Genomic DNA, 19,867 nt, shown 5'->3' on the forward strand with positions numbered 1-19,867 from the left:
TGATCACACAGTTGAACTTTATACACACCAAGCAAGCAGTAAGCACACGGTCATTAAATAAATTATATATAATTTTTTTTAAATGACAAACTCAAAATTTGCTGTTTTGAGTATATTAAAAAAAAAAATTATGCTACTGTTTTTTCAGTGTGCTACTACATCTTAAGATTTCACTATACAGTTGTAATTTAATATGTGAATTAACAGATGATGAATGGTGGGAGAAGACCAGTTTACTTGCTAAAATGAAAAATAAAAAAATAAAAGAATGAGAAAATCATAAATCCTAATGAGGAAAATACAACTTTTGATTTCAAAAACGTCACCAAACAGAATGAAATAAAACAATGAAACAGAAAAAAAGGAGAGCTTTCAGATACAGTATGTTCAGGATTAAACTGACCTACAACTTAGTTTTTCTTGTTATACCAAAAGATCCCAAATGCATACCTGCAGTGTTTTCCTTGGACTGTTGAAACCCATGTTTGTTTTGGGCATCCCAAGTTGGAGTCTACTCAAGGTCCTTTCCCGTTGCCCTTTCTCTTCCCATTGCTTCCTTTCTCCTCTACAACTATCAACTACACTGTAAAAGATGATGCAACATTTAAACACGCTCATCTTAAAGCTGCAGTCTATAACTTTTTTTGTTTAAAAATTATACAAAATAAATTTTTGAGCAAGTACATAACCAGTCAGTGTTACCATCTACTTATCTTAGCCCGATTCACAATAGTAAGCTTATAATAAATTTTCTACTTTGAGTGGTATTGGTAGGAATTCATGAGAAATTCGAGCATGGTGCTTTGTCATCATTACGTCACATATGTAAACATAAAAGGAGTCGTCTCACTAGCTTTTTTTGATAATCAATGTGCCAGTCTATTTTACGTTTTGTTTTGTTTTTCATGATCACAAAAAACCACAGAGTGTCAAAGCCAGAGGTTTTGCTGCCCAAGATGTTGAGATGATGACTAACCTGAGACGCTGCTAAAAATACACCCAGAATTCACATCTGAACATTTAAAAGGCTGTAAAAAGATAAAATATGTGTACACCTCTGATGATGTTTTAATAGCCCATGTATTTTTAGATATGGATGTGATTGGATTTGAAGGATTTAACAACAAATGTTGACAGTAACCAATCAAGATACATCATGAACTGGATTCTCACTGAAAATATCAGAGGCCAAATGGGCAGATGTTCTTAATTTAGAAGTCGATTTTATACACGTTGATATCAGCTCAGTTCTATGGTTAATCAAGTAGTGTTTGGCAAGTGCTCTGGAAAAGCAATAAAAGACTTACTCATCGTGGAAAAACAAAAAACGCACTAGAATATTAACAGGACTCGGTAGAAAAATCTAATTGCCAAAACTTCTGAATCCTCTGAAAGTCATTAACTGTTATTTATTCTTATACTGATTGAGGCAGACCTTGGTCCTTAATTAGAAGCCCTGCTGCGAGAATGTTAATACTTGTTTCCCACTGCGGAACTTAATGCTAATTGGTTATCTCATGCTAATCACACATGCTACTCAAGTTCCTACACATCCTTTGTGAAATATTGTGCCCCCACAATTTTGATAATTTTCATAAATTATTAAAAACCTAAAACTATGATTAATTGTAAAACTGTAAACTTGTATCATTCACTTAAAAGTCACAAAATTAAAATTCATATGACAGTCTAAAGTTAAGATATTTATCCTAAACATAGTTGTGGGTAATACTAGACTTTGTAAAAATTTATAGTAAAATGCAAAAAACTAAATCTCTTCAATTCTGAAATAAATCACACTAAGGAGATGCCCACATCTAGATACAAAAGAGACTCCAAAGTAGATAAAAATACAGTTTGTGTACCATTACACTGTGAAAAGTCTGGATTCAAAAAGTTTAAATGGTTTATAAACTACTTTATATTTTATAGCTTAAGTCTTCAGAGATGTTTCTTTGTGTAGTGCTGTAGCTTCAGAGCAAAAATGAGACATCTGTTTTATACCTTTCGTTAACTTGACTTGCATTGGATAGTCTGGATAGATTCAGTCCACTAAGAGCGCCCCAGACATTTTCTTCGTTCTGTGTTGATTGTGTGTGTGATCTGGCAAGCTCAACTGTGCAAATGGTCATATGGTATGTCAATCCTGAGCTCAATCATGTAGAATTCGCTGACACTCCCATTAGCATTGATTCACACACAGCCAAGGTTTCTGTGTTACATAACTTTAGACTAATGCAGTACGGGGTCAAAATCATCATTCAACTTATAATAGAGGAAACGGAAGTTGTAAAAGTTCCTTTAATTCTCAATTCTGAATATGTGCTGATAATGAAAGAGGTTTATACACATGAAACCACAGTGACACTAGTGATCTAGCCTGTGTTTACTATGTCTACTTTCTTTTTCTTGTTTTTTATTTCTGTATTTGTGAAAAAACACATCGCATTTAAGAAGATGTTGGTTCCTCTCTTTTCAGCAGGGGAAACAATCCAAAGTTTTCTTACTATCAACAATTCAGCGTTGGGGTTACAGATATTAATTACGTGACATTCACTTCAACTGATTAGCTGTAAGGCGAATGAGCGCTATCACTTAATTGATTGCCTGTTCATTCAGTTCACGGCGGAGTCTACTGCTTCGATATAAAAGTCATAATTTCAAGCCATTTCTTTTTCTTCACACAGCAGCCAATAAAAATTAAGCTTTTAAAGGGGTCATATGACGTTGCAAAAAAAAAACATTATTTTGTTTTTATTTGGTGTAATGCAATGTGTTTATGTGATTTAAGGTTCAAAAAACACATTATTTTCCACATACTGTTCATTGTTCTGAAAAGCGAGGTGTGCTCTGATTGGCTAACTGAGTTGTGATTGTTTGAATGCCTTAAGCATGTGAAAGAAATGTTATACCTCTTAAAGGCGGTCGCACACCAGACAAGAAGCGCAGCACCACATCGCGCCACATGTAGGACAACTCGAGGTATCGCACACTGGAGCTCAATATCGAATCAAGTTCTGAGCAGCAAAATGAATGAGCTGTAAACATGAGCTGTAAACATGTTTTTTCCTGCTGTAAAGTTGGGCATTTTAACATGGGGAGTCTGTGGGACTGACTCCCTTTTGCAGCCAACCTCAAGCGGCCAGTCGATGAATTACAGTTTTAGTCACTTCCTTGTTGGCTTCACGAAAGAGAGCAGGAGGTTGGCGCTCGGTGTACACTCATAGAGAATAATGTGTTTGAATTTTAAAGACGTGGCGCGGCGCTGCACTTCTCGTCTGGTGTGCGACCCCTTTAACACTGTGATACCCGCGTGTCCCGGCGCGATGAGACAAAAACATTCAAACCAATTACAAACGAGGCATTTGTTGCATCCGGTGGGGACATAATTACTGATTATAATGACTTATACTGTCTTTTTATGCGTTGCGTATCACACTTAAACAAAACCATGTCTGCATTTGTGAACTGAGAAATTACAAACGCTATCGGTTACTCTACACTGCTCAAAACTCGTGTTTGAATCATCAGTGGCAAATTCTTTACATATGAAAATGTACTTATAGACTGTGTGTCAGAAGCACCAGACAGTCCTTGCAAAGTTGGAATTACCCCACTTTATAGAAACAGACACCGGAATTGTAGTCTTCTCTCCCAGGAAACAGTCTTTGTCCTCCCCAAAATGCGCTGCACACATCTGTATATTTGGGTTGAACTGTTCTGGAACAGTGTTGTTAATACAACTTAACCCCTGATTTCTAGTCATGTCCTCTTTTGGAAGGTCAAACAAAGTAGCTTTACTTTCACAATGAAACACACAGCATCTCCACGACATGCCGGCAATGACAACAGCGAAAGTAAAAGTTACGCCTTCTTTCTTTGTGTGAACATTTGGGCTGTTTTATGCAAATCTTACCAAATTGTGACAGACATCTGGGGGCATGTTAGAATGAGCCGTTTTAGGTATGAGTGGCTGACTATTAATATACTGGATTTGAGACTTTAGTCTTTGCAACTTTACAGATCTTCTTTATGCACCAATAGCTTGTAACACTCCAAAGAGAAAGAAAAATTTGAAATTGCATCATATGACCCCTTTAAAAAAAAGAAGGATTGTGTCTCACAAAATGAGGGAGACAAATTTAGTCATTTCTAAAAGTGACAGGGCATGTTATGATGTGAGGGTGGGGGTCAGTTATAATAATGGTTACATCCTTGTTTTTTTAAATCCTCCCATTTGAAACAAGCCAACAACAACAACAAAAAGTTACATGGAAGTCTAAGTAATTTATTCTCTGCATAGCCATTTAAATCAGGACATTAGGACACAAAAGTAGTAAAAAAAAAACATCTGGTGTTCAAAGCAGATTATCTGTGAACTAAACTAGCAATATGAAGTATTTGTTGTAGACCACGGCTTTAGGAATGAAGAACTTGAGGTTACCATCCTGATAAGCATACTCAATCCAAATAAACACTTCCTGGAGAAGAGAAAGTCGTCATGGTTTTCTGAGAAACTAGGTAGTGTTTTTCCAGTCAGGGTAATGTATATTGTTTGTTTGGAGGATGGGCTGCCTTTGGGACTGTAGAAACAAACCCTCCAGCTTCAGAAAACCCATTACTTAAAACCTTCCGATTGGCATTTACTAATACCCCCAAGTAGTGATGTGGTCCAAACACTTCTTAAGAGTAAATCACGACATAAATTGAAGCCACTGTATTCTGAAGCGTTACCTCAGCATCCTGCTTGGCTTTGGTTCACTGTCAGATGTGATTAAAACCAGACCTAACTGAACCAACAACCCTCTTACCCTTCGTTTTCTGCTGATTTCCGTCTCCCTCCACTGTGCCAAGCCAAGCAGCCCCCTGTGCCATTCACAAGCACATGGCAGTAGCTTCGTCTGTGAGGCATGGCAAAAAACGGCAAGCAATCATAGACAAAATTTCTGAACCGAAAGCTCAGGGGGTGTCTGTGTAGTTGGGAGTGTCACAGCTGGATGGCAGATGTGCACAGTACACCCAGCAAAATTAGTTGTTTTTGTATGAATATACCTTATAATTAGGAATGGAACAAACATGATCACAAACCCCCAATGATGTTTAAAGGAACATGCATGAAGTAACAGAGATTTTATCTAAACCACAAACCCAGCACAGTTCATCTATTACCAAAAGCAATGCTCTGAAAAGTAAACAAAACAGACATCACTTATAATTGTCATGACTATACTTCAGAGATGAAGGAGACATGTTGTGGCACAGCTGTGAGATGTGCTATGTGACTGCTTCTAGCCCAGGGGTCATGTTGTTCAATAACTAACACTAATTAAAAAAAGATGTAGCAAAAACACTAAGCGGATTACATAAAAGTGACCACTGATCCCTCGTACTGGATCACAAATCACCCAGCATGTTGATATCTTTAAGTAATTATCAGTATTATAGATAAACATCTTGTTTACAAGTCAGAGCTCATGTAAGTCTTACCCATACACATGATCGGGATCATCTGATCCAGTTACCAGCACCAGTGCTTCATGTGTTAACTTTTGACCTGATATAGTACAGTAGGTGTGGACACACATGATCCTGATCTTTTTGTCATCCTCTTTCTTCCACATACACTCAAAGAGACTTGATTTAACTTATTCAGGACAAAATGGAACAATATGCATCAGAACAAACCTTAAAACTTACCATTTTAAAATATCTAGTCTAAATTCATTTTAATACTCTCCTCCCATAAATTTTGTGTCTGAAAGGGAAACTCACACAAATGCATGGTCAATAAGGTCAGGCAAAAAACAAACAAAAAAAAAAAACACCTAAAACCTGTGTACATGCCTTTTCGGTCCTAATTTTTCATTGGGCGTTTATTAACTGTTTATATAACTCCAAAAGGTGGTTTGTGCTGATGCAAGATGTTAGTAAATATGGCCCTAAATTATTTACTCAATTTATATTAAAGGGGTCATATGATGTTGCTAAAAAAGAACATTATTTGGTGTATTTGGTGTAATGAAATGTGTTTATGTGGTTTAAGGTTCAAAAAACATTATTTTCCACATAATGTACATGATTTGTAATGTACATGTTTCTCCTCTATGCCCTGCCTTCTGAAATGCATAGATTTTTTACAAAGCTTGTCGCTCTGAAAAGCGAGGTGTGCTCTGATTGGCCAGCTATTCAATGCATTGTGATTGGTCAAATGTTTTAAGCCTCTGACGAAAATGTTACGCCCCCTCAACATATACTGTTATGGAATGTCCCGGTCAGAACACCGGCATGACAGGGCAAAAACAATAAAACCCATAACAAACAAGGCAGTTGTTGCATCCTGTGGGAACATAATTACTGATTATAATGACTTATACGGTTCATTTACGCATTGCTTTGCATATCTCGCCCCGTAAACATAAAACCATGTCTGCATTTGCGAACGGAGAAATGACAAACAACAAGTGCTACTCTACACTACTGTCCTTGCAAAGAGCAAGGAATGGCTGGGTTGCTTGAGAGAGGAACGGTCAGGGGGGCTTGAATGAGGAATGGCTGGGGGGCTTGAGCGAGGAACGATGGGGGGCTTGAGCGTGGAACGGCCTGGGGTAGAGCGAGGAATGGCCAGGGGGATTGAGCTAGGAACAGCCGGCGGCAAGAGTGAGGAACGGCCAAGGGGCTTGAGCGAGGAATGGCCGGGGGCAAGAGTGAGGAACGGCCAGGGAGCTTGAGTGAGGAATGGCCAGGGAGCTTGAGTGAGGAATGGCCAGGGGCAAGAGTGAGGAACGGCCAGGGAGCTTGAGTTAGGAATGGCCAGGGGCAAGAGTGAGGAACAGCCGGCGGCGGCAAAAGTGAGGAACGGCCAGAGGGCTTGAGCGAGGAATGGCCAGCGGCAAGAGTGACTAACGGCCGGGGGGCTTGAGCGAGGAATGGCCGGGGGCAAGAGTGAGGAACGGCCAGGGAGCTTGAGTGAGGAATGGCCAGGGGCAAGAGTGTGGAACGGCCGGTGGCGGCAAAAGTGAGGAACGGCCAGCGGCAAGAGTGACTAATGGCCGGGGGGCTTGAGCGAGGAACGGTCAGCGGCAAGAGTCGGGAACTGCCAGCAGCAAGAGTGAGGAACGGCCGGGGGGCTTGAGTGAGGAACGACCGGGGACTTGAGTGAAGAACACCTGGCAGCTTGAGTGAGCAGCAACTATAACGAGGAATGGCCGGCGGATTCTACAATGGAGCGGCCGGGGGATGCAGCAACCATGTGTGACGACCCAGGGCTGGAATCCACTTCGTCCACAGTGAAAGCCAATCCGCCGATCCACAGTGCGAAGTTCCTCAGTGACCAGCAGGGATCAGCTCTAGGCACGACGAAGCAGATATTGTGCTCTTTTGGAAGGCCAAACAAAGTAGTTTTACTTTCACAATGAAACACATAGCTTTTCCACGAAATGGTGCCCGCGGCAACAGAGAGAATAAAAGGTAAACCACCTTTATTTGCATGAACATTTTAGTGGCGTTTTGCAAATCTTCCCACATAGTGATGCAGAGATGTGGGGGCGTGTTTAAACGAGCCATTTTAGGGGGGCATGGCAGTCTTAATTTTGATAAAGAATATCTCTTTGGATTTGAGTCTTTAGTCTTTGCAACTTGCCTAGAGCTTGTAACACTCCAAAGAAAATGATTGTCATGCACATTTAGTCAGTAAAGCTGGTTCTTTGATTAGTAGTAAATCTCCATCACCGGCTTTCAGGTGGAGCAGCATTTACTACACAGAGCCTTAGTTCTCTGATAAGCTATGCAAATCAAATTCATAATTGCAGACAATATTATCGAAGGATTATGAAATCGACTAAATCATTTGGGATAATGACAGCTGTTTGCGTATCTTCTCAGTGGACTACGGCTCTTAGTAGTAAATGCTGCTCGATCTGAGAGCATATGAAAATACCACATTCAATTACGTTTTTACTCCAAATTGTCATAATGTCAGTCGGGTGTTTGAAATAAATCCTTCTGTGAGATGATGTGGCTTCTTAAACAGAATAATTAAGTCACACAATATTCAATTGTATTCTAAGCAGTGATAATGGATCATTATAGATCTACCAATATTGTTTTTCTGACAGCTGATGCAGATATCCTAGAAAGAAAGGGGGCCGATAACCGATATAATTTTTATTTTTATTAATATTTAAGAAATTTGAAATAATTTGACAATGGATTAAAAAATAAATGTGTTAAATTAACATACTTATACTTTAGATGACAAAGTGTTTTTCACAAATAAATAAATATTTAATAAAAATATAATTAAAAGGAAGTTAACACTGTAACCAACAGGGCACTCAGTATTCTGGGAAGTTTGTGTGCATTGGAAATCATATTTTTCAAATAAAGCCAGGGTTACACTGATTTTACATACAGCACACAGAGAAAATGACATGAATATGACAGTGGGTAAATGCATAAAGCACAGCATAATTTGAAATTAATTTAAAGTTTAAAGCACTCAATTAATATGGGCCGACCGTTACACAGAGAACACGCAATCATGCTGGATAAAAATACACACTTCACAATATCCCACAGCTGGACTCGACTAAGTTTGCAAGGTTTGTGAAATTAGATGTCCATTAGTCATTCAAAGATTTGTTTAAATTATATAATTTATGACGAGAAAGTATTATAATGTTTGCCTTTCTATTACTAATAATATAAAAGCAATCATTATAATATTTTCCATTCGATCTGATTATTAGACAGTGGCTGTTTGCGCTCAGGTGCTGCATTCTCTGCGGCATCAAAATGAAAGTCTGTCGTGCCGTCAAAATGAAATCCCGCCTTGAAAACATGCCGAAATTTTAAAAATACCAAATATCGGCTGATATATCTGTCGACCACTAATAGAAAAATACTTCATTATGATGAAAATTCTAATAATAAGAACTCAGATAAATCATATATTGCCGTAGTCATGCGTTCAGTCACGTTAAATCATTTAAAGCAATTAAATATACCGTTTATTCAACTGCAGGGATTTCTTCTTCGGGGCATATTTGGATTTTCAGCGTGCGAGCACCCTCTGGCCTTTGGATGGAGACAGATTGCTGATCACAGAATTGTGCTACACTGAAAGATACATATTACAATCTCAGCTTCTGCCTAATTGCGATTTAATTTTAATTAATTGTGCAGCCATACCATATGGTATATACACACCTCAGTTTGAGGTGGGTACACGTGTTTTTTTTTTTTTCTTTTTCTTTTTCTTTTTTTTTTTCAAAGTCTCTTATGTTTACCAAGGTACGCTGTAAACAGTAGCTAACATTGTGAAATATTTCAATTTAAAATAACTGTTTTGCATTTTAATATTTTAAATGTGATTCATTCCTGCAAATTTTCAGCAGCCATCAAGCCATGCAGTTCATAGAAAAGCATTTAAGATAAATATATTGTAAAATGTACCTTTTCTGTCACTTCTGAACAATTCAATGCATACTTGCTAACAGTATTATTCATACTTTGGAACAGTAGTGTATATGAAACTAAAACAGGCTATATTTTTTTATTATTCAGCTCATCGAACAGCATGAATTATATCACTGAAAATAATATTTCGTAAGCATCTACATTTCCTCTTGCACTCATTTCCACTTTACCTACAGTATCATGTGACACCCATTATGGGCAGATGGATGCACAAACAACAACCCTCTTATGTAGTTAATTACATAATTACAGATGGCCTTTCCCATCAACCCTTTATAGATAAAGAAATAAAATCCAAGTGCAATAGACATTCAGCCACAAACCACCCACTCACATCCAGACACTGACGACAACTTGACTAAGGTCTTACTCAGATGTGACCCTGGCTGAATGCTGGCCTAAATTTTAGGGAAATTACTGATACGTTTACGAATCTCAATCTGGTGTAATCCTGTCATCATCCCCGTTTGCTGACAGACAACTACTAACAGACAGATGTCAGAGGACAGGCTCAACCACATATAAGAGACAGCAATTATTAAATAATATATAATAAGTGAGAGTGAAATAGTTTTTACTTAACTTTCTTCAAAACATTTCAGAATGATCAAAAATGCATAAATGTCAAAAAGTTGTGATTGCTTAGGATGTCATTAAAAAATCCGGACACTGCATTCAAGCTACACATTTCATAATAACACATTTGACAAAGGGTCTAAAATACTACGATACGTAAAGTTGGATAATCAGTGCTTAATCAGAAACAATCCTGTTTCTAACAAAAACTAAATAAACAGCTAGTTCAGTCTCAGTCAGCACAATGACTATGGAAGTAAAATAATGACTTATGTCTTTGAAACAAAAAAGCATGTTGAATAGCACTAACTGAAAAATAATGCATTGAATTAACAGTACTTGCATTTTAATGCCTTGAATTTCCAGGGCTTGCATTGTTAGGTCCTGAAATTTTATATAGTTGTTCATTTAAGCTGTGAATATTTCAATTGAAAATATTTCACACACCTTTTCATAATTAAAAAATCAATAATTCATATTCACGTTCCAGAATTCACTTCCAAAATATTAAATCAGTTAAAAAATACGATGTATAATATCCGACAGGCAAATTTCGGTCCATTTTATTTCACTTTCCAAATTCGCTTCCACAAATTCAGTGGTTAAAATTCGGCAGATAATTCGCCCTTTCACATCCGGGAGCTGCAGGAATAGCAGTAGAGCACAGAAGCATGATCTCCAACTGCTGTCAGTTGCTCACCAACAGGTGGTGCAAGCGGCTTCTGATGAAGACCAAAGCAACAGGTGGATTAAGTAATACAGTTACAAAAACTGATCTGCAGAAAATAAGCAAGCGCTAAGTAGAAGTTTTGATTATCGGGGCATGTGGAAAAGCTGATTGCGCGTAGCCTATGTTTATTTCAACCTCTTTGCTGTTACCAAGTAAGCAGCATTCAAAGGAGATTATAATGGTGTTTTACCCAACGCTGAATTACAGAACTAACATTACATCTAAGGAAGACATATATTGCTTTCGGTTGTTTAGTTTCCATAACTTTGTGTCATGGCTTTTGCGTCGCTGTGCTGTAATACTGGGGATCCCCTCACGTCACACTCCAGGATTCCCCAATGACGAGTAACGCTTCTCAATCAGCTAATACTGTGATATAAGACCTCAGATCTCAGAATAGATTTTATTGATGATTATGCAAATTATATACAGGCAAGCAAATTGGGTCAAAAAGAATCCAATGCGCTGCATTTTCTTTATAATTGATTTCCATTACCGCTGATCTATAAAGTGGACAGTCACACAAAGATATCAATACCATGATTAGTTTTAACAATATGCAACCAATTTATATTAACATAAAAAAATGAGTTAAAAACAATCTAGGTATATTCTGAAAATTTTAACTGAAGAAATTTTTGACTTGCTACCGCACCCAAGGGACCGTCTGACAATTCCACTGACTGGGTTAAAAGGTCCAATGTGTTTTAATTAAAATTTTAAATAACACAGTCAAATTCTTAATCTTGTATTTCTCATAGTGATTTTCTACAGGTGAGATTTTGCCAATACCTCCCTTCATATATTTACAGTATACAATTATTTACATATTAAAGATCCCTGGAAAGGGTTTTCATGTTCCAACAGTTGTAGTACATTGCTAGATACAAGACTGACTTACTAGGGATGGGCGTTTCCCACAAATATCACATTCGAATATTTGAGCTCACAAAAAAAAGAATATTCGAATATTCGTTTATTTAAATTAAGTTTAATGAGTCAGACGTTATTTTTCAGCAACATTTGTTTTCGTCATTTTGAACAAGCTTACACACAATAAGCTTGAACATTACACATCGTGTTTTGTAGCTGAAAACCTTTAACAATGCGTGCAAACAAATAAAGTACAGATTAAAAGCAAATAATAATAAGTGAACAAAGAAAAAACGTAAAGCAGCCTGTAGCAATTAGGCTAATATACACTTAACTTTTAAACTGTCAGCAAATCTTTTTTGCTTTTTTTCTATTGTTTTACATGTTCTTGTTAAGAAATACGGGCATGTAAACATGATTGGGGGAAAGTCGGCTCCTTATTAGTCTGTTAACAATAAGGCCGGCCACGGAGAAAACGCGCTCTGATGGCACAGACGTTGGCGGACCTCACAAATAACGGTGTGCTAAGCGAATCAGTTTTGTGAAGCGCTTCGTGTTTTCGTTTCACCACTGAATGGGATCCTCATCTGGTGGAATACATGGCTCCAGCAAGAACTGTTCCCACTCGTCTCGGCTTGACTCTCTGTAATCATCGCTGGAGAACTGGCTCAGCCTTTTCCAACGAGTGGGCATTGCATCCTCTTCATCGTTGGTGACACACCACTCGCATCAAGGAAAATGTTCTGATAATGTTCAAAAAAAGTGTTTTTTTTCTTACTTCTCTCATGTTTTCATCGAGAAACCTGAGATGTTTGTGCCGAGGGTCTAGGGCAGACACGAGAAGAGGAGTTTTCACTGCATTCTCCAAGTTAGCTGTGTTTATTCGTTGCTTGAGAGATGCTGCAACAATGTTCTTGATTTCGGTCACTTTCTGTGAATCTCCACGGCATATTTGAAGAAGAAGACCGCAGTTCTTATGGGGCGTTCACATATCGCGTCTTTTGCATGCTCAAGTTCGTTATTTCCAATGTAGGCGCGCGGTATGCATGCGCGCTCATAATGGAAGCGACGCGGTCGCGATGCGCACGCGGTGCGACACGCCCGTTTTTTCCAGGCGCGTCCGCACTGCATCGAGTTAAAAACATCTCAACTTTCAGAATGCCGCAAGCGCACCGCAGGTCATGTGACAAGAACTAAACATTCAGCTTCATCCTTTCCCGTAAACGTTGAAAGCTCAGCCAAGATGAAGGAACTGCTGATCATAGCTGTATATGGATTGCCATTTTGAAATAAATTTAGTAGCAGAGCTACTGAAAGCGATTTTTTTTCTTTTGTGCTGCAAATCCATTTATCCTTTGCTGAAATTTCCGCGTCTTCATGGAGAGAGCGCGTCATTGTTGCTTAGCCTCAGGAGAGCTTCTGCCCGAGCGCTTTGGAAAAAAGGAGAAAGCGGCGCGCATAGCCTTTTCCACGCGTTATTAGGCGCGATACGTGAATGGCCCCTTATTCAATCATTAATTATTTTTTAAATAAATTAAATAAATTATTTTATATATAGAACATGCACTTTTTCTTGTTCCGTAACTTGCGTTCATATCCTCATCTGTCTGTATATAGTTTGCATCAGTAAGATGTGAGTTTGTCTTTTAATCGCTGTCACTGTTAGTGCGCTGAGCCACGTGTTTTCTTTTCTTTAACAGATTTCTGAGGGAAACCGCGTGAAACCTTGAGCGTTCGTTCATATTTTACACCTGATTAACTGTCTATATAGTTTCATAATCATCAATAAAATGTATTCTGAGGTCTTATATCGCAGTATTAGCTGATTGAGAAGCGTTACTCGTCATTGGGGAATCCTGGAGTGTGACGTGAGGGGATCCCCAGTATTACAGCTCAGCGACGCACAAGCCATGACACAAAGTTATGGAAACTAAACAACCGAAAGCAATATATGTCTTCCTTAGATGTAATGTTAGTTCTGTAATTCAGCGTTGGGTAAAACACCATTATAATCTCCTTTGAATGCTACTTGGTAACAGCAAAGAGGTTGAAATAAACATAGGCTACGCGCAATCAGCTTTTCCACATGCCCCGATAATCAAAACTTCTACCTAGCGCTTGCTTAATTTCTGCAGATCAGTTTTTGTAACTGTATTACTTAATCCACCTGTTGCTTTGGTCTTCATCAGAAGCCGCTTGCACCACCTGCTGGTGAGCAACTGACAGCACTTGGAGATCATGCTTCTGTGCTCTACTGCTATTCCTGCAGCTCCCGGATGTGAAAGGGCGAATTATCTGCCGAATTTTAACCACTGAATTTGTGGAAGCGTATTTGGAAAGTGAAATAAAATGGGCCGAAATTTGCCTGTCGAATATTATACTTCGTATTTTTTAACCGATTTAATATTTTGGAAGTGAATTCTGGAATGTGAATATGAATTATTGATTTTTTTAAATTATGAAAACGTTTGTGAAATATTTTTAATTGAAATATTCACAGCTTAAACGAACAACTATATTAAATTTCAGGACCTAAAGATGCAAGCCCTGGAAATACAAGGCATTTAAATGCAAGTACTGTTAATTCAATGCATTATTTTTTTCAGATAGTGCTATTCAGCATGCTTTTTTGTTTCAAAAACATAAGTCATTATTTTACTTACATACATGACAAAGACTACTGATAGCCTCAATTAAACATGAATAAGACAAAAAGACAAAGTGTTAAACTACTGACTTGACTCATCAAGCCCACACAAGTAAAAGGAGGACACACTGTAACATGGAAACTTAACATATGTAGTGTCATTCATTCTTCACTCACAAACTTGCACACACATAGACACATAAGCCATGTGCAATGCGCATGGTAAATCATGTGATGGGTTTTGCCCGAAACCAGTGCTCCTCTATTTCTTTCATATTTTCTCAAGCCAATGCAGTCAGAAGACAGTAATAAAGATAAAGTATGATCATCAACTACAATTCAGAAACCAACTAAATTTCCAAATCGGTTTCAAAGCCTTTATTAAAACCTCTCCAGCCTAATGGTCATATCTTTTTTTAATGAAAAAGCCAACTTATACAATTTTGTTTTAACTTAAGAGTGGGTGTAGCTATTTTTATTTTGAATGTGCAAGGATTCCACTGTCAGCCACTTGCAGTTATTTTAACAGTTATTTTTTTTGCTGTTTGATATTGCATATTGGCATTTGTTACCATATTTTAATTTATTATTGTAAACATACCATTTACTGCATTTTTATTCAACCCTCTACAATACAACTAAATCACTCGCATATGCGACTAAATTATGTCTAATATTAGCAAGTGGCAAATAAATCATTAGATTTTAGTCGCCAGTGTTTAAGTTGGAGGCTAAGCACAGATATATTTTCACTCGCTGAACACAATGACTGAGCGCTTCAGAGTTTCACTCTCTGTCAAGCGATCAGTGATATTTTTCATTTCATCTCAATGGATGCACAGCGCACTAGTATTTGACACACCATAAACTCTAATGTGAAGGCCCACGACTCGCCGTTGCTTTGCTAAAAGCACTGTTTTACACATGCAAACAAAGAGAGAGCCTTAAATATATAAATATATAAAATACCATGCAGAATTTATGTGCTACATGTATACGATATTCTTTGTTGTATCTTCCTGTCAAAATGATGGACAATAGCCTATAGGATGCATTTTGAATGTCCGGTAGTCCTCAAATAACATTATAGTCCAGTCTCGTCCAGTTAACGAAGACACGGCATAAATTTCGTCATAATTTCATCATCAGATATTATTTTTAGTTCGCCAACGTCTCGTCTTCGTCACAGAAATTATTTTCGTTAACAAATATTTTTCGTCATTGTCAGCGAAATTAACACTGATTTGTATTATAATTATTTTATAAATCAGTATTGAATGTTAGTTGTTTTTTTTTAAACAGAAACACTGAATGATAAACTATTTCTTAAGCACCAACAGTCCTAAATTGTTAGGATTTAGGGCCTATTAGAAAATAGGGCCATGTAAAATGTTCTTCTTAATTTTTCTGGTAAACTATTTTATTTATCCTAATCAAATTAAAAACCCTTTTATTTTTTGGCAAACAAAGTGCTGCACAACTAAAATAAATTAAATTAAAAAGAAAACAACTCTGATTATTCCTTTAAAAATAAATATTTATTAATATTTATTAGTAGTAGCAGCAGCAGCATTGTTGTTAAATTCAGTCTTAAGACTACTAAATAGTATTATTTCTGACAGTTTATTAACGTTGAAATAAACTTTTATTTTGACGGGTTTGCCGTGAGGAACCTGCAGCTGCTGTGTATTATATGAAGGTAGTTTTGTCAAATTAAACTGTGAAATGCTAATGAAGTGACTCTTAGAGCAGCTAGGGATGAAATTTGTGTATTCTATTCATATCATCATAGTGAGATGACAGAGGTTGAAAACGCAGTGTGCACCATCGTCCACGTTTGTGTAAACAAAAGAGTGCGTTGCACCATCTGCCATTCATTCATTGTGGAAATGATGTCGCCTTTATGCGTAATGTCACATGCTTCAACAGATTTGTGGTATTACTATAAAATTTTACCTGAGCATTGCAAATCATGCTTTGTTCTTGGTTCTTGTTATCAGGATCTCCGCCATAAGCACTGAATGAGTGACAGGCTTTCTGTTGTAACATCGCGCAAGGTAAATAAGTGGGTGACATCTAGTGGAGAAGACTAATGAAAACAAAATCACATGAATTTGATCTTTTATGTTAAATGTTTGCTGAAATAAATACCAGAAAAGATCGATTCACGGCTTTTGAGAATCGAACAGGACCAAATTTAGCACTCCAAACGACTGACAGTCGTAATTCTGCTGCTGTGTGATAGCTGTGGCAGAATCACCAGACAATCTTAACAGATAGGTACTGGAGAGATTTAAGTGATCAGAGACCTTCAAAATAAACTTTAACCTATATCTTAACTTGGGGACCTTTGGGAAAGATATGCAGAGAGGAAAGTTCCACAATTTATATACAAGGCATTTCCTTATTACCGCTGAGATTAGGTGGAAGTTTTGCATCACCTAATAGACATCACTGATGTGTAAACCGATGGATTTAACTGTGTAACATCAAAAAGCTTTTTTTTAACTCTTAAAAATCAAGATAAAGTTGACTCCTTATGATACAACCCCTTTAATTGTTGTACTGAACATCTTAGATTTTACTTTAATTCAAAATGTTAAATTTAGGGTAAGCAACAGATCAAAAAGTTTAAGAGTCAGGTGCCTTACCTCTCTCATACAGATCATGTGGGGCTTTTTCCTCAGCTCAACACATTTCCTGAGCCTACAGATCTGATGGCCCATTTTTTGGTTCTGGCAACTTCTGCATTCCCCGCAGTTGATCTTGAGCAGGCAGGGCGTGCAAACATCGCAATGAATTCTCTTTTTCTTGTCTCTCCTCTCTTGAACTTGATGTAAACGCAGTTGAATATCCTCAGTTTGGAGAGGAGGGTTTCCTGACTCCCTGCGCTCCATAACTGACTCGGAGTCGCTGACAAATGAGGACTGGGTGCTTTCTGTGCTACTGGAGAGTGACACCGTCGCCTGAGGCCCACGGCCCATTTCACAAAGAGTGCTGTTGTAAATGGTCATGCTCAGCGAGAGGAGAGAAAGCGCTCCCTCTTTCTTCATTGACATTTCAGCATCGTCAATTTCGTCTTTGGTGTCCACAACTGCAGTGCTTTCAAACTCATTTTTTTCCTTCTGGGGATCATTTGAAATCTTTTCAAATGCTGGTGATTCATTGGAGGACTGACACACTTGGGAGGCTACGGTCTCATCTGCTTCCATGGAGTTTTCTGGAGAGGTTTGCAAAGAATTGTCGGGAAAGTTTGTGTGTGGAGCGATGAGCTGAACCTCCTCAATTTGACCTGAAACATACTTATCTGATTTTGAAGGGGAGGGAGTTGTTGGGCTTGAGGTATTATTGTTGTAGGCAAAGTCCACATTATTGACAGGGGCAAGAGGGTCACGCTGCTCAACAAATGCAGAGTTTAGCTGCTCACTAGAAGCCGAGCAGCGTTCGTTTTGTATAGTTTCTTTGCCTGCTTTCACCGTCTCTTCCTCTTCCTCTGCCTGGTCAGTGTTGTGAACAACAGTCTCTCTGTGATCCTCTGCAGTTTGCTCTGAGCTTATGTTAACGCTCTGTCCCTCTCCAGTGGGAATTACAGCACCCTTTTGTTGTCCATCACCATTAGGATCATGAACTTCTGACCTTGTAGTATCAGTATCCTGTTCCCTGATATCCAGACCTCCTTTGATCTTTGTAACCACTCTCCTGTAGGACTCAACTTCCCTCGGACACGAGACACTATTGCGAGGTGACTTCCCTTTCCCATTACGTTTTGACAACAAGCCATTTTGGTTCACAGAACCACGTGTGTGCCTGGATCCTTTAACAATGAGGACATTCTTGACTGTCCTCTTGTTGGGCTTGCTGACAGCAGTTCTCTGGGCTGTCTTGGCTGCCTGTTTCTTGTCTATGGCCTTCTTGATCTCGCCATTGGCTTTGAGAAAGTTGACCTTTTGCCTCCTAGTCATGGAGGCTTTCACCCTTCTAACATTTTGCTTTTTGGATGCACAAGATGACTTCTTGGGTGATTTGGGAGTATGAGGCATAGCTGAAGCAAGTGAGGAAGAGGGAGGAGGAGTTCAGGATAGCCGGCATGGGAAACAGTATAAAGATGACTCTGGGCAACAGTACTTTTCAGATCTTTTTTTGTAATGTTCCCTATTTCGAGTAAGATCACATTTACATTTTTCCCACTGATGACATATGGATGTATGGCTACCTGTGGAAAGGACAATTCATTATTGAATTATGTAGCATCTGATTATGTTTATTCCATCAATGTCATATCACATAGTTTGATGACTGTGTGTGAGTGCAAAGTTTAACTTTTTACAGTTTCTGCCATAAACCAACTTCCTATAAAGAACATTTATGAATATATTTCAGCCAGGAAAAAAAATGCACAATAGATGATATTTTGATATGTTGGCACATTAAAGGAAATATTATGCAGCCTTTAGGTACAATGTATTCAGCGTACAAACACAATAGTTATAGTACTGCTAATAATACAAATCCTCATGCTTACCAAAAAGTACCATGGTATTGCATGGTTTTCACACGGTAGTGTTACCATAGCTTATGGACATGTTTCTTCAGACAAGTACAATGTTAGTAGTTTAAATCTCATGGTTTATGGCTATGGTAATCATTAACTACCACACTTATTTTTATTAGGGATACTCAATCTTCTTCTATTCACATGTTTATTGGTTTCAGACTTTGTTTACATGTGTATATACGACTCTAATAAGTCCCCCTCAAGTGAAACAAGTGTTTTAGCACTTGTCATGAATAAAATGTAAATACAAATTAGGCAAGTGTGAGGTATGTTTGTTCTGACAAGTGGATCTGAAGACACTCACACAAGTTTATACACTGGCTCGGTCTCAAACCTAGTGAGCTCCCTACATAAACATTATTTTTGTGCGTCATAGGCACGTGCAAAATTGCTAGTCACGCGCCTACGATGCCCAAAAATGTTGTCTAAGTAGAGAACTAACTAACTATGTTTTGTGACAGCCCTTGTGGCTGAGTAATAGCTTAACGTTCTCACACGCTTATCTCTAACAACAGTTCGTTTCAGTTTCTATATGCCGCTCTACTAACTTTAAAACGTGACGAGAAGCAAATAATAAAACAAGGGGGCTTTAATCCGTGGGTTGCTGTATTGTTATGAACACGTTGAAGGGAGTTGAAATACTTTACATACCGGAGAGACAGATGCACTGTCCGAGGGCTAATAATATTCCCCGCCTGTACGACACGACCGATCCTTCAGCATTTCTCTTCGATGGATCTTCCCTAGACACGCCTGAATAACGTCTTCACAACGTATCTCTGAACTGTAACACTGACATGCTGCCACAGAGACTAAAGCACCCGATAAAAGACAAATCCTTCTTATGTCAATCCATTCACGCCAGCTCTGCCAGACTCGACCTACACTCTCCAGTCAACTTCAGGATATTTAATGGACGTCGGCGTGAGGCTGAGGGAAAACCCGGACTGGATTCCTGTTCTCAGGATATAGTCAATCTCTGCAGAAATCAGTCTCTCTGTCGTAATCA

At 38.3% G+C, this 19,867-nt stretch overlaps 1 protein-coding gene across 1 annotated transcript in view; it reads right to left on the bottom strand.

The window, feature by feature from the left end:
* LOC132157311 (methylcytosine dioxygenase TET3-like) overlaps positions 1-19,836 on the bottom strand; it is a 39,715-nt gene extending 19,879 nt beyond the window's left edge. The window contains exons 1-2 of the mRNA XM_059566598.1: positions 19,510-19,836; positions 16,955-18,516 (exon numbers count right to left, since the gene is read on the bottom strand). Of these exons, the coding sequence (XP_059422581.1) occupies positions 16,955-18,343 (1,389 nt within the window). The 5' untranslated portion in view covers positions 18,344-18,516; positions 19,510-19,836. The remainder of the gene's footprint in view (positions 1-16,954; positions 18,517-19,509) is intronic.
* Between the last annotated feature and the right edge of the window lie 31 nt (positions 19,837-19,867).

The sequence above is a fragment of the Carassius carassius genome, chromosome 14 (genome assembly GCF_963082965.1).
Source record: "Carassius carassius chromosome 14, fCarCar2.1, whole genome shotgun sequence".
Classification (NCBI taxonomy): domain Eukaryota; kingdom Metazoa; phylum Chordata; class Actinopteri; order Cypriniformes; family Cyprinidae; genus Carassius; species Carassius carassius.